General features: G+C 40.4%; 1 protein-coding gene across 1 annotated transcript in view; it reads left to right on the top strand.

The window, feature by feature from the left end:
* Nucleotides 1–3,723: 3,723 nt before the first annotated feature.
* The window catches only part of LOC102859377 (F-box only protein 28-like), a 49,977-nt gene continuing 40,563 nt past the window's right edge, over nucleotides 3,724–13,137 (top strand). Inside the window, exon 1 of the mRNA XM_006898059.1 lies at nucleotides 3,724–3,990. Coding sequence (XP_006898121.1) covers nucleotides 3,724–3,990 — 267 coding nt within the window. The remainder of the gene's footprint in view (nucleotides 3,991–13,137) is intronic.

Consider the following 13,137-nt stretch of genomic DNA (forward strand, 5'->3'; position numbering starts at 1 on the left):
GGGCATCCTTGCCTAGTTCCTGTTCTTAAAGGGAATGCCTTTAACCTCTCTCCATTGAGAACAATGTTGGCTCTTGGGTTTTCATAAATACTTTTTACTATGTTGAAGAAATTCCCCTCTAGTCCTATTTTATTGAGTGTTTTCATTAGGAAAGGGTGTTGGATTTTGTCAAAGGCCTTTCCTGCATCAATTGATAGGATCATGTGGTTCTTATTCTTTGCTTTGTTAATGTGATGAATTATGTTAATTGTTTTCCTTATGTTGAACCATCCTTGCATACCTGTTATGAATCCCACTTGATCATGGTTAATTATTTCTTTGATGTATTGTTGGATTCTATTTGCCAGTATTTTATTCAGGATTTTTGCATCAATGCTCATGAGAGGTATTGGCCTATAGTTTTCTATTTTGGTGGTGTCTTTTCTTGATCTTTTTGAATTCTTGTTTTAACATCTTTTTTACAATTTTTTCCCTAAATCAATTATTTTCTTAGGTAATTCATATTTTATAAAATTCACTATTTTTAAAATTCAATAATTTTTAGGATACAAAGTTAAGCAACTATCATGACTATATTTATTTACTTCCTAGTTCCCTTTCTCCAGCTCATTGCCAGCAAGAGTCTTCTATCATTATTGATTATCAATTCTTGACACTTCAAAGAAATAGAATCATACAAACTGGGTTGTCAGCCCTTTTAAAGGTTCATTCATGTTGTGATCTATATCATAAACATAAGTTTTTACTAAGAAAATAATTATATCAGTTTGAGGACTAACGTGCACCTGATTCAAGCCATGGTCTTCTCAATCACCTTCATCTGACAGCCGGAGAATGAATAAGGATCACAGAAGAAGGATCAATGCCATTGAACTGTGGTGCTGGAGAAGAGCACTAACCATCCCATGGACTGACAAAGAAGCACACAGATATATCTTGGAAAAGGTACTACCAGCATATTCCTTGGAGGAAAGGATGGTCTTATATACTTTGGGCATGTTTCTAGGAAAGGCTATTCCTTGGAAAGGGACATCATGCTTGGAAAGGTGGTCAGTGAAAGAGGGAATACCCTTATTGAGATGGATAGACATAGTGACTGCAGGAATGGGCTCGAGCATGTGTCATTGATTGTGAGAATGGCTCAGGACATGACAGGATTCATATCTGTTGTTCATAGGGTCACTATCAGCCATACTCGGTTTGAAGGCACCTACCAACAACATTTTTATTTGCCTAGCAGATCATTAAGTAATTTTATTCAAGTTTAAATTGAAGCTAAAGTGTATTAAATCAAATCCACAAGAACCAAAATTTGACCTTGAGTCTATCCCACATGAATTTAAAAACCATCTTTAGAACAGGTTTGAGGCCTTGGACACTAATGAACGAAGACCAAATGAGCTGTGGGAGGATAGTAAAAATATCATTCATGAAAGAATGCAAAAAATCATTACAAAGACAAATGACAAAGAAAAAAACTGAGATGGATATAAGAAGAGACTCTGAATATTGCACTGGAGCACTGAGAAGCCAAGGCAAAGGGAAAGAATTAGGAGGTTAAGGAGCTGAACAGAAAATTTCAAAGGGCAGCTCAAGAAGACAAAGCAAAATTCTATAATGAAATGTGCAAAGACCTGAAATCAGAAAACCAAAAGAGACAAACTCAGTTGGCATTTCTTAAACTGAAGGAACTGACGAGCAAATTCAAGTCTCAAGTTGCAATACTTAAAGATGCTATGGGCAGAATACTGAATTATCCAGGAGGCATTAAAAGAAGAGGGAAGGAGTATAGTCACTGTATCAAAAAGAATTGGCTCATACAGGAGAATTTAAAGAATCAATATATGACCAAAAGGCAATGGTGATGAAGAAGGAAATTCGAGCCGCTCTGTAGGAATTTAAAAAATAAGGCCCTGGAATTGATAGAATACCAGCTGACACATTCTAATATACAGATGCAGCCCTGGAAATGCTTAACAGGTTGTACCAGGAAATCTGGAGGACAACTACCTGGCCAACTGACTGGAAGAGATTCATCTTTATTCCCATTTCAAAAAGAGGTGATCCATCAGAGTGTGGAAATTATTGAACAATATCACCAATATCACACAGAAGTAAAGTCTTGTGGAGGATTAAACAAAAATGATTGGAACAATACTTGACAGAGAACTACCAGAAATATGAACTGGGTTTAGGAGAAGCCATAGCACTGTGGACATCATAGCCAATGTCATATGGATCTTGGCTCAAAGCAGAGAGTACCAAAGGAATGTCTATCTTTGTTTCATTGACTATGCAAAGGTATTTGACTGCAGGGATCATATCAAATTATGGCTAACCTTGAGAAGAATAGGAATCCCAGAACACTTAGTTGTGCTCATAAGAAACCTATCGTTGGACCAGGAAGGAGTCATCAGAACTAGTTCAAAATCAGGAAAGGAGTGCATCACAGATGGATCCTGTCTCCATACCTGAAAAATCTAAATGCTGAATAGATCTTCTGGGAAGATGGACTTTACAAGGAAGAATGTAGCATCAGAATTGGAGGAAGATTCATCAACAACCTATGTTATGCAGATAACACAACCTTGCTTGCTGAGACTGAGGAGGACCTGAAGAATTTGCTGCAGAAGGTCAAGGACTGCAGTCTCCTATGTGGATTGAAGCTCAATATCAAGAAAACAAAGATTCTCACCACTGGGCCAATAGACAGCATCATGATAGATGAAGAAAAGATTGAGATTGTTAACAATTTCAGCTTGCTTGGTTCCACAATCAACGCTCTTGGCTCTAGCAGTCAGGAAATTAAAAAACGAATTGCACTGGGAAAATCTGCTGTCAGGGACCTCTCCAGAGTGCTGAAGAGCAAGGATGTCAGTCAGGAGACTAAGATGCACCTGATCCAGGACACAGTCTTTATAATCACTTGCAATCCATCAGAGAGCTGGACCATAAATAAGGATGACAGAAGAAGAATGGATGCTTTTGAGTTGTGGTGCTGGAGAATACTAAACATACCATGAACTGCCAAGAGAACAAACAGGTCTGTCCTGAAGAGGGTGAAACCAAGTTGTTCCTCGGAAACAAGGATTTTGAATCTCCATCTTACATGCTTTGGACATGTTGAGCAAAGGAACCAGTCCTTGTAAGGGGACATCATGCTTGGAAGGGTGGAGGGACTGCGCAGGAAAGGAAAACCCTGGATGAGATGGGTTGACAGTGACTGGGGTAATGGGGTAGGTGTTTCGGAGACAGTGAGACTGGCTCAGGATAGAGCAGGGTTCAGAGCTATTGTGCATAGTATCGTTGTGAATTACAAGGGCCTTGAGGGCACATACCAACAACAAGTCAATCATTACTGTGCTTGAAAATGGTGATTGTCTAGCTTCATCAGTCCCCCTACAATTCACGGCAATATTATTTTATTGCCCTTTGTCAGGAAGTTCTTGAAGAAAACTGCACCTTTATTTATTTAGTTTACTTCAACAGTTAGGATCCCTTTATCCTCAAGTCGTTTCCAACTGTAGAGAAAAAGACCCTGTAAGGAGCATCTTCTGGCAGGATGCTTCTTCCTTTGCGGTCTCTCCCTGTCACTCATCTCATAGGCTCCGCCCCCTTCCCAATGGCGCCTCTGGACGGCGGCGCGCGCAGGGGAGGCGGAAGTGACGCACAGGAAGCGCCTCCGTTCCCCTTGCAGTGGAAGGAGGGAATCAAACTCCCAAGATGGCGGCCGCGTCGGAGGAGCGAATGGTTGAGGAAGGAGGCGGCGGCCACGGCGACGGCGGCTCCTGTTCGACCGCCGGCTCTGCCCAGCGACAGCCCTCTGTGCCCCCGCCCCAGCCTTCGCACCCAGGCTCCCAGGCACCCCCAACCCCGGTACTTGCTCCCGACCAGCTGCCTCAAAACAACACGCTGGTGGCGTTGCCCATCGTAGCCATCGAGAACATCCTCAGCTTTATGTCCTACGACGAAATCAGCCAGCTCCGCTTGGTGAGGCCCCCCAGCCCTGCGGGATCCCTCGCCCTGTCCCCCGGCGAGGTCTGAGGAGGAAGAGACGAGGGGTGCGCTGTCCCCGGGGATGGGGCCTCTGGAGAGCCCGGCCGCCCCAAGCTCCCTTGGCATCTGTCAGCGGAGTGGGCCGCGTCCCTTTGTTTAGGGCTGGGACCCCACTTTCCACTGCAAGGCGAGCAGGGAGCCCGGCTTGAAGGGAGACCCCGGTGCCCCCACCCGGAAACGGGCTGGGGGGGCCGGTGGAGGAGTCCTCCCTGGGCACCTCGCTGTCGGCGCCCACCGTCCAGCCCCGGGACAGCCGCGGGGAGGAGACCCGAAGTAGCGGTCCTCGCCCACGAGCTATTGTCCCCATACACGCAAGTTTCCTGTGCAGAAAGCAGCGTTAGGCGGGTCACCCAAAGCCCGGGGCTCAGGTGGGGGATTGGAACTCCATCGCCTCCCCGTGACCCACCTCCTTAGTGACCAGGAGGCCCTGGGAAATGACCACTAAACTTCAGCCTCTCTGCCCCTAACCGCCTTCACTCCTTGACTCTTAGGTCACGTGAAGCTACTTGCCCCCTGGACACTTACCTGTCCTTTCTTGCTGGCAAATCTTCTACCGAGTGCTTCACGTACTGCCTCTCACTAGTTTTCATACCTTAGCACCGTGCTAGCGCAGTCCATGATGTTTAGAATTCATAGGCTTCTCCCCAGAGGTTGGGTAAGTGTTCCGTCAGGTGTTTTGCTTGCTTTCGGTGACTTGAGGGGCTGAGAGAGGTTGAAGGTGGTGGACATTTCGAAGTGATAACTTGTTCTGTGATCAGTTAGTTTTTAAGGGGACAAGGACATTTTTCTGAGTGTGGTGTGTTTTATTCATCAGTGTTTGGGAAGCACACCTCCCGTTGAGAGCTTATTTTAATGGCATTTTTTAAAGGAAATCATACATTTTAAAGAAAACGTAACAAACTTAATTCAAACTGATAACCAGGTTTTTCTTCCTAATCAGCATAATGGCTCGACCATGCTAGTCTTCAGGATTCATAATTCCATTGAAAACTTCATATTTCAAGCTACAGCTTGAAATGTTCTTTCCAGTGTGTCCAGAGAATGAATAACCTTTTCCTCTTAGATATAGATTCACTTTCTGCATTTGTAGGAGTGTCTGGAAACCAGGCATGACATTTGTTTGAGTTGAACCATTCAGAAAGACAAAAGCATTGTAAAGCTTGGAATGGTCACAATTCAGTTTTCCAAGTGTTAAGGATATCTGTGTTTTCTTGCTTGTGAGCCATTTCGTTTTTAAAATTGAAGAACATTTTTAATGGAGAACTTACCAGCCTGGCCTAAGGGACATTTAATAAAACACCTTCCAGAATTTATTGTTACATCTTTCAAGTGAAATATCCAGCTCTTTTAAAATAGTCATCTGTCTAGCCATTTAAGGGTACACGTTTGTATTTTCAAACAGATTGTTCATAAGGAGTTCTTCCTGACCATGTCCCTTAGGGTAAAATTTTACAGCCAGGCTTGTTTGCAGAGGTAGCATTGCATCTTTGTTAGTAATGGAAAACTATTCTCTTATCCCTTCTTTGCTTAGAATTGGTAGATGGTTATTAAATGGTTTAATTAATCTTTTGTGAGGGTTTGGAAATGTCTTTCGTTTTAGATTTGCTGTTAGGTATAATTCAGGTAACATAAGGAAAATGTGTTTTCTTACCACTAGATGTCATCATTAATTGTGAATCTTTATGAGCGTGGTATCTTGGGGACAGTAGTAAAGGGCCTTATTGCCCTTTATACTTAGAATTGTTTGTACGGGGAAATATATCAAGAAATTTAGTCTGGTCTGTAAAATGTGATTCTCTTTGTCAGAATTTTGGAGTTTTTTTAGGTGAATTTAAGGCTTGGTGTAGGGAACTTGCATGGCCTAGTGCTAAAGAGCTGTGCTTTCAATCTTAAGACTTGCAGTTTGAATCCACCAGCTACCCCTTAGGAGAAGGATGGACAGTCTCCTCCTGTGCGGTTTACTGTCCCTGAAAACCCACCAGCTGTGGGTCTTTTCTGATTTGAGTTGGTTCCATCTCAGCAGCATCCTAACAACATTAGTAATTTGGTAGCTGCTGGGCTTCTTTCTGTTTTGTTCAGTTGTTTTATTTTTATCTTGCCTTATTAGAAGTTCATAACTGTTAGTTCCTAAACTAGACTGTAAGTACATAAGTACCTGTACTTTAGAATGAAGAATGTCAGCTATCCTCAGGCCTTATTCTCAGGACTGACTGTTCTTCTAAAAAACCTGATTTGAAAAAAAAAATGAGGATCCTGGATCCTGATAAGGCCCTAGGCTGGATCACACATTGACAGGACCCCTGCCCACAAATTCCAGAGCAAACTAATATGCTCTTTAGGTGTCCCAGAAAGCTCCTAAAAAGGGAAACTGTTCTGATTATCTCTGCTCTAACCTGGTGTCCCTCTTAGGCCTACTAATAAAGGTCTGTTCACTACTTGAGACAGACTGACTTTCTTTTTCTCTCTCTTATTCCCCCTCACTTCTTTCCTCCCTTCTCTTCCTCAACTCTTTTTTTCTAACACTTTTTACTCAGCATTTTCTTTAAATTATTTGCTTTACCTTGCTAGATAGATTTTGAATTATTTGTCAGTTTAATTAATTATGATTTTTGCTACTTGTTACCTTGAATAATTGAAATTTGAATCTCTAACCTAGTAGTAGTCAAAGAAACTCTGAATTGTTAGGAAGTTTATAATTTTTTGTTTTTCTGCCATTGATCATGACTCTAAAATGACACTTAACGCTTAGAAATCCTGTTACACAGCAATAGTTCCTTTAATAATTAATTCCCTCAATATATGTAAAATGCCTTGAGCAAAACTTTTTAAATAACAAAACATGTACTTTGAGTATTTTTTCTAGTAAAACAGATAAAAATTGTGCTGATATAGCATTACTATGTCGCTTGACCCCTCCCTTGACAGGTGCATAAGAAACTTTGAAACAAGTGGAAAAGGTTAGAAAGTGGGTCCTAAAATTAAAGAATACCTCATCACTGGCAGTGAATCTGTGGCTTTGGCTTATGGGCTCAGAGTTTCTACACTAAGAAAGTAAGTTGGAAGGACTTTTAAAAGATACTTGACACTCCCAAGTTGTTTTCCTTTGTAATTCATGTGGAGCTCCTGTTAAAAACTTAATGGAACCTTGAAAATCTTGAGTGGTCAAATGTTGGATTTGACCCAATGTTAGATTCAGAATTCTAACCTGGAAAAATTATCATTCCTTTCACAACTTTTCCTTGAGAGTGTTACAAAGTGACATATATAGAAGGGAAAGGAGATGGAAGAACTGGTTTTGGGGATTTTTCAGAGACTGGCCTCACAGATAGCCATTCTCCCCAAAAGATGTTAGAATCTCAGTCATCTCCACTTAGAGACTACATTGTTGTATTATGGATTATTTGTGCTTTTGAGATTATTGAAAAGGTACTTATGTACAGATAAAAAATTACATCATCTTGTGAACAATCCATTCTTGTTCATTCTGTCTCAGAGTGAAGAATGGGTTTAATCAATAACCCTTGCACATTGTTATTTCTGAGCAAAGACAGTAAATATGAGCATATTGAGCTTAATCAGAAGTATTTAATCAGAAAAAAATTTTCCATAGACAGTATGATTTTATCCATTTAGTAAATAAAGAATACTACTCCCAGCAACAGAAAAAAGGAATATAAATCAGTGACATAATTGGAAAAGGGTAATTTAAAAGGATTATGATCAATTTCAATTTGGATATATGATGTTTTAGATGTCCTAGATTAGTTAATGGTTTTTCTCTTCCTTCAACTCCTTTAATTTAAAGCCAGTTGCTATGAAGTTGATTTGATCAATAGAACTCTGTGTCTACAAACTGTGTTCCATATGCTTTTCTTTTTCTTTTTTCTTTTAATTTTATTTTTAGTTTTAATGAAAGTTTACAGAGAGTTTGGATTTCCATTCATTCATTGTTGCACTTTCCTTCTGCCCCTCTCCCACAGTTTGCTTTTTCTCTTTGATCCATATACTTTTCAAGGGTCGGGATTTTGTTTTTAGTGTTTTGGTTTTTTTTGTTTTTGGGGTTTTTTTTTTTTTTAAGTATGTTTGTTAAACCAAAGTGCTTCTTAGTGAACTCAAACCTATAATCTTTTATTCAGCAGCCTAGCTCAGCTAACCATCTGTACCACCAGGAAAATCTTTATTTAAAGGAAGACAACCCCAAACACAAAAGTATCTGTATTCTGTCTTCTGTCACCACTTCATAAGAAACCAATTATTAATCCATTGATTGCATGATTTTTTTGGAATAGAGGTGGAACAATATCTTTTGGTAGAGATTTCTCCCAACTACCTACTTTTTTTTTTAATAAAAAATAAAATTTTATTTTCTATTGCCTTGCTTACAGAATTCATATACCTTGTGTTTCACACTCTTCTTCATTCATTGTGTTTCATACTCCTATTCATTACCTTTTATAAAATTAATCACTGTTGAACTTTGCCTACCATTACTCTTTCTGTCCAGATCCCTGCTAGATCTCTCTATTTCCTTTATCTACCTCTCCTCCCACCCAACAAATTGTGTGACCTTAATATTTCCTCCCTGCCCATCTTCGGCCCTCTGCTCTTACTCTCCTCCCCTTGGATCCTCAGACATGCTTAATTATCTTTCTGTTTCTACAGTAATGGCCCAATACAGTATTTGTCCCTATTGAGACTGAATTAGTTCACTTAGCTCCAGTGGTGGTGGTGGTGGTGGTGGTGGTGGTGGTGGTACATGCCATTGAGTTGCCTATGACTCATAGTGCCCCTATGTACAACAGCTCTGAACCATGCTCTATCCTGAGCCAGCCTTACTTGTCTCCAAAATACCTACCCCCATTACTCCAGTCACTGAGTCAATCTAATCGAGGGTCTGGAGAGTGTGAAACCAGTCTGCTCCTTGGAGGCAAAGATTCTGAGGCTGTCTGACATACTTTGAGCATGTTGCAAGGCTCTGGTGGCATAGTGATAAGGAATAGGACTGTCAACCCAAAGGCACACTGTTTGAGTCCTGCTCTGCAGGACAAAGATACTCCTGTGTGATTCACAGCCTCTGAAATTTCACTGTTGGGTCAGCTATGAGTCGGTTCTGAATTGATGGTACACAGCAATCACCTACTTATATCCAACCCTTAAGTTTGGTTGAAAGAAATATCAAGTTATCTAATTTCCTAAACATCCTGAAACATGTTGCATTTTGTTTTATACCTATAGCCTCTTCTTTGTTTCTCTCTCCTAGAAAATATCTGTGCCTTCAAGACATACTTCATGCGTTAATACCTAGTAAATACAGCAGTGTTTCAGGACACCATTAGGATTAGCACTTAGTTCCTGAATGGGCGTATCTCAGCTTTGTCATGAGTTTAGTTCCCATTTGTTCTGAAGGCTATTAAGAGTGCAGGAGTAGTATGAACAAGCGAAAATTGGCAAAATGGGACACAGACACAAAATGTGCACTTGCTGTGGGAAAATGACACTGATAGACTGGCTTTATACAGGGTTGCCACAAACTTTCCATTTTTTAAAAAAAATATAGATATATCTGTGAAGCACAATAAAACAATGCATGCCTGTACTGATAAGAAGGATAATGATACATATGGTTTCTTATAAAAATAACCAAATAATAATGATGACTTTTAAAGTAGTTGTTATGTGCCATCTCAAGTTGCTTGTGACTCATAGCAACCCTGTGTACAGCAGGCCGAAACCCTGCTCTATCTCTTGCCAATCTTACTGACTTCAAAACACCTACCCTATGTACAACAGCCCAGAACCCTACTCTATCTCTTGCCAGTCTTACTGACTTCTTCAAAACACCTATTCCCATTATTCCAGTGACAGAATCAAACCATCTCATCAAGCATCTTCCCCTCCTGTGCTGTCCCTCCACCCTCCCAAGCATGACGTCCCTTCCCAAAGACTGATCCTGCCTTACAGCATGTCCAAAGTATGTCAGACAGAGCCAGCAGTCCATGGTAAATTCAGTACACTTCTTTAGCACAAAAGTTCAAAGGCATCAACTCTCCTTCTGTCATCAAGCTCTCTGATGTGTAGCAAGTAATGGCAAAGAGCATGGCTTGAATCAAGCACACCTTAGTCTCCAGACTGACATCCTTGTTCCTCAGTTCCTCGGAGAGGTCTCTGACAGTAGACTTGCCCAATGCAATTGGTCTTTTAATTTCCTGGCTGCTGGTACCAAGAGTGTTGATTGTAGAGCCAAGCAAACTGAAACCGCCAACAGTCGCTATCTCTTCATCATCCACCATGATGCTGCCAATTAGACCAGTGGTGAGACTTTTTGTTTTCTTGATGCTGAGCTTCAATCCATATTTAAGGCTGAAGTCCTTGACCTTCTGCAGCAAGCACTTCAGGTCCTCCTCAATTTCAGAAAGCAGGGTTGAGTCATCTGCATAACACAGATTGTTGTTGAGTCTACCTTCAGTCCTGATGCCACATTTCTCCCCTTAGAGCCCAAACTCCCAGATAATCTGTTCCACATATAGATTGAAAAGATTGGGGATAGGACACATCCTTGACGCACACCCTTCCCAGTTTTGAATCATGCAGTGTTTCCTTGCTCTGTTCTGATGACTGCTTCCTGGTCCAAGTATAAGTTTCGCATAAGCACAATCAAATGTTCTAGAATTCTCATTCTTCTCAGAGTAGCCACAGTTTGTTGTGATCCACACAGACAAATACCTTTGCATAGTCAATGAAACACATAAACATTCCTCTGGTACTCTCTGCTTTCAGCCAAGATCCATCTGACATTAGGTATAATATCCCTAGTGCCACGGCCTCTTCTAAATCCAGCCTGTACTTCAGGCAGTTCTCTGTTGCTGTGCTGTTTAAGTTTTTTATAATCTTCAGCAGAAACTTTCTTGCATGTGATATCAATGATAATGTTCGATAATTTCCACACTCTGTCAGATCACTTTTCTTTGGAATGGGAACAAGTATAGATCTCTTCCAGTCAGTAGGCCAGGTAGTTGTCCCCCAGATTTCTTGGCACAACTTGGTGAACACATCCAGGGCAACTTCTGTTTGTTGAAATATGTCAATTGGTTTGCCATCAATTCCTGGAGCCTTGTTTTTTGCTAGTTCTTTCAGAGCAGCTTGAACTTCCTCCTTCATTGTCACAGGCTCTTACTCATACGTTGTTTTCATGAAATTCTTCTGTGTCCACCAATTCCTTTTGGTATGGTGATTCTATATACTCTTTCCATCTTCTTTTAATGCTTCCTGGATCATTTAATACTCTGCCCAAAGCATCCTTAAGTATTGCAACTTGAGGTTTGAATTTGTTCTTTAGTTCCTTCAGCTTAAGAAATGCTGAGCAAGTTCGGCCCTTTAGATTTTCTGACTCCAGCTCCTTGCACATTTCATTGTAATACTTTACGCTGCCCTCTGAATCTTCTGTTCAACTCCTTAATATCTTGATTTCTTCCCTTTACTTTGGCTTCTCAGCCATTGCAATATCTAGTGTTTCTTCTGACATCCATCTTGGTCTTGTCTTCCTCTGTATTTGTTACCTTTTTCATTCTTCCTGGATGATATTCTTGGTATTCTCCCACAGCTCATCCGGTCTTCGCTCATCAGTGTCTTAAGACCTCAAACCTGTTCCTGAGATGGTTTTGAAATTCAGGTGGGATAGACTCAAGGTCAAATTTTGGTTCCTGTGGACTTGATGTAATTTTCCTCAGCTTCATCTTGTACTTGTATATGAATAGTTGGTGGTCTGTTCCACAGTCAGCACCAGGCCTAGTTTTCAAAGCAGATGTGGGCTTCTCCAGCGATTCCACAGATGTAATCAGCCTGATTCCTATTCATACCATCAGGTGAAATCTATGTGTATAGTCTGCATTTGTGTTTCTTATAAAATGTATTTGCAATGAATAAGTCATTGATTGTGCAAAATTCTATCATTCTATCTCCGGCTTAATTTCTATCACCAAATCCATGTTTTCAACTGCTGATCCTTCTTGATTTCCAACTTTTGCAGTCCAGTTACCCATTATTACTGACACATATTGATTGCATGTTTGATCAGTCTCTGCCTGCAAAAGTAATTCTTTAAGAAGTAAATTAAAGTAGGAGTTCAGGAAGCTAACTTCCAGGTTCCCTCTGCCCCTCAAGTTGATAACCAAAATTATTTTGCCATTTTTCCCAAATGAATATCTAGGTGGTTGTTGTTAGGTGCTGTTGAGTCAAATACAGCCCAAAATGATCCTATGAACAACAGATCTGAACCCAGTCCTATCCTGTTCCGTTCTCACACTTCCTGACACATTAGAGCCAATTGCAGCAATTACCCCGTCAATCTACCTGGTTAAGGGTCTTCCTTCCTTCAGCACAATTGTCGACCTTTCTGAGCATATCATGTTCCAAAGAATAGTCCCAGATCATCTTTGCTGCACTTTCTCCGAGACTTATTTGTTCTTTTGACCATCCATGGGAAGTTCAGTACTCTTCTCTAACACCATAGCTCAAAGGCATCAAGTCTTCTTCTGGCATCCTTATTCATTGTTCCATCTCTCAGATGCCTAGCAAGTGATTGGAAAAACCATGGCCTTGATCAGACACACCTAACTCATCAAACTGATCATTACTCCTTAATAATTTGGAGAGGTCCCTAACTGCAGACATTCCTAGTGCAATACTGGGGAAAATAGATTTCCCAGTGAATATCTATCTAGGTGAGGACTTTAATTTTAAAGCTTGCCAAGATTTTTTTTTTATCATTCTAGTTGAGAATTACCAATCTAGTAATACAAATAAACAGTCTGTACAAGGGAAAAAAATTTTTATAAAAGATTAGTGTGGTGGAAAGCAAATTGAATGCATATATGTGAAGGAAATTAACGTGAATCCACTGAGAAGATAAAAAGGATAAAAGAAGAGCAAAAAAGGTTGTGTTTGTGATTTAATCATTGTTCATTTTTCAGAATTATTTTGTGACCAGTTATTAACTTTTTGTCCCATCATTCTCTCCCATGCACATATCCTGTGTATTTTACTGACCATTTGAAAATAATACACAGATAAATTGATGTTTCA

Source organism: Elephantulus edwardii, unplaced genomic scaffold (genome assembly GCF_000299155.1).
Source record: "Elephantulus edwardii isolate Elephantulus edwardi_28Jun2011 unplaced genomic scaffold, EleEdw1.0 scaffold00218, whole genome shotgun sequence".
Taxonomy (NCBI): Eukaryota; Metazoa; Chordata; class Mammalia; order Macroscelidea; family Macroscelididae; genus Elephantulus; species Elephantulus edwardii.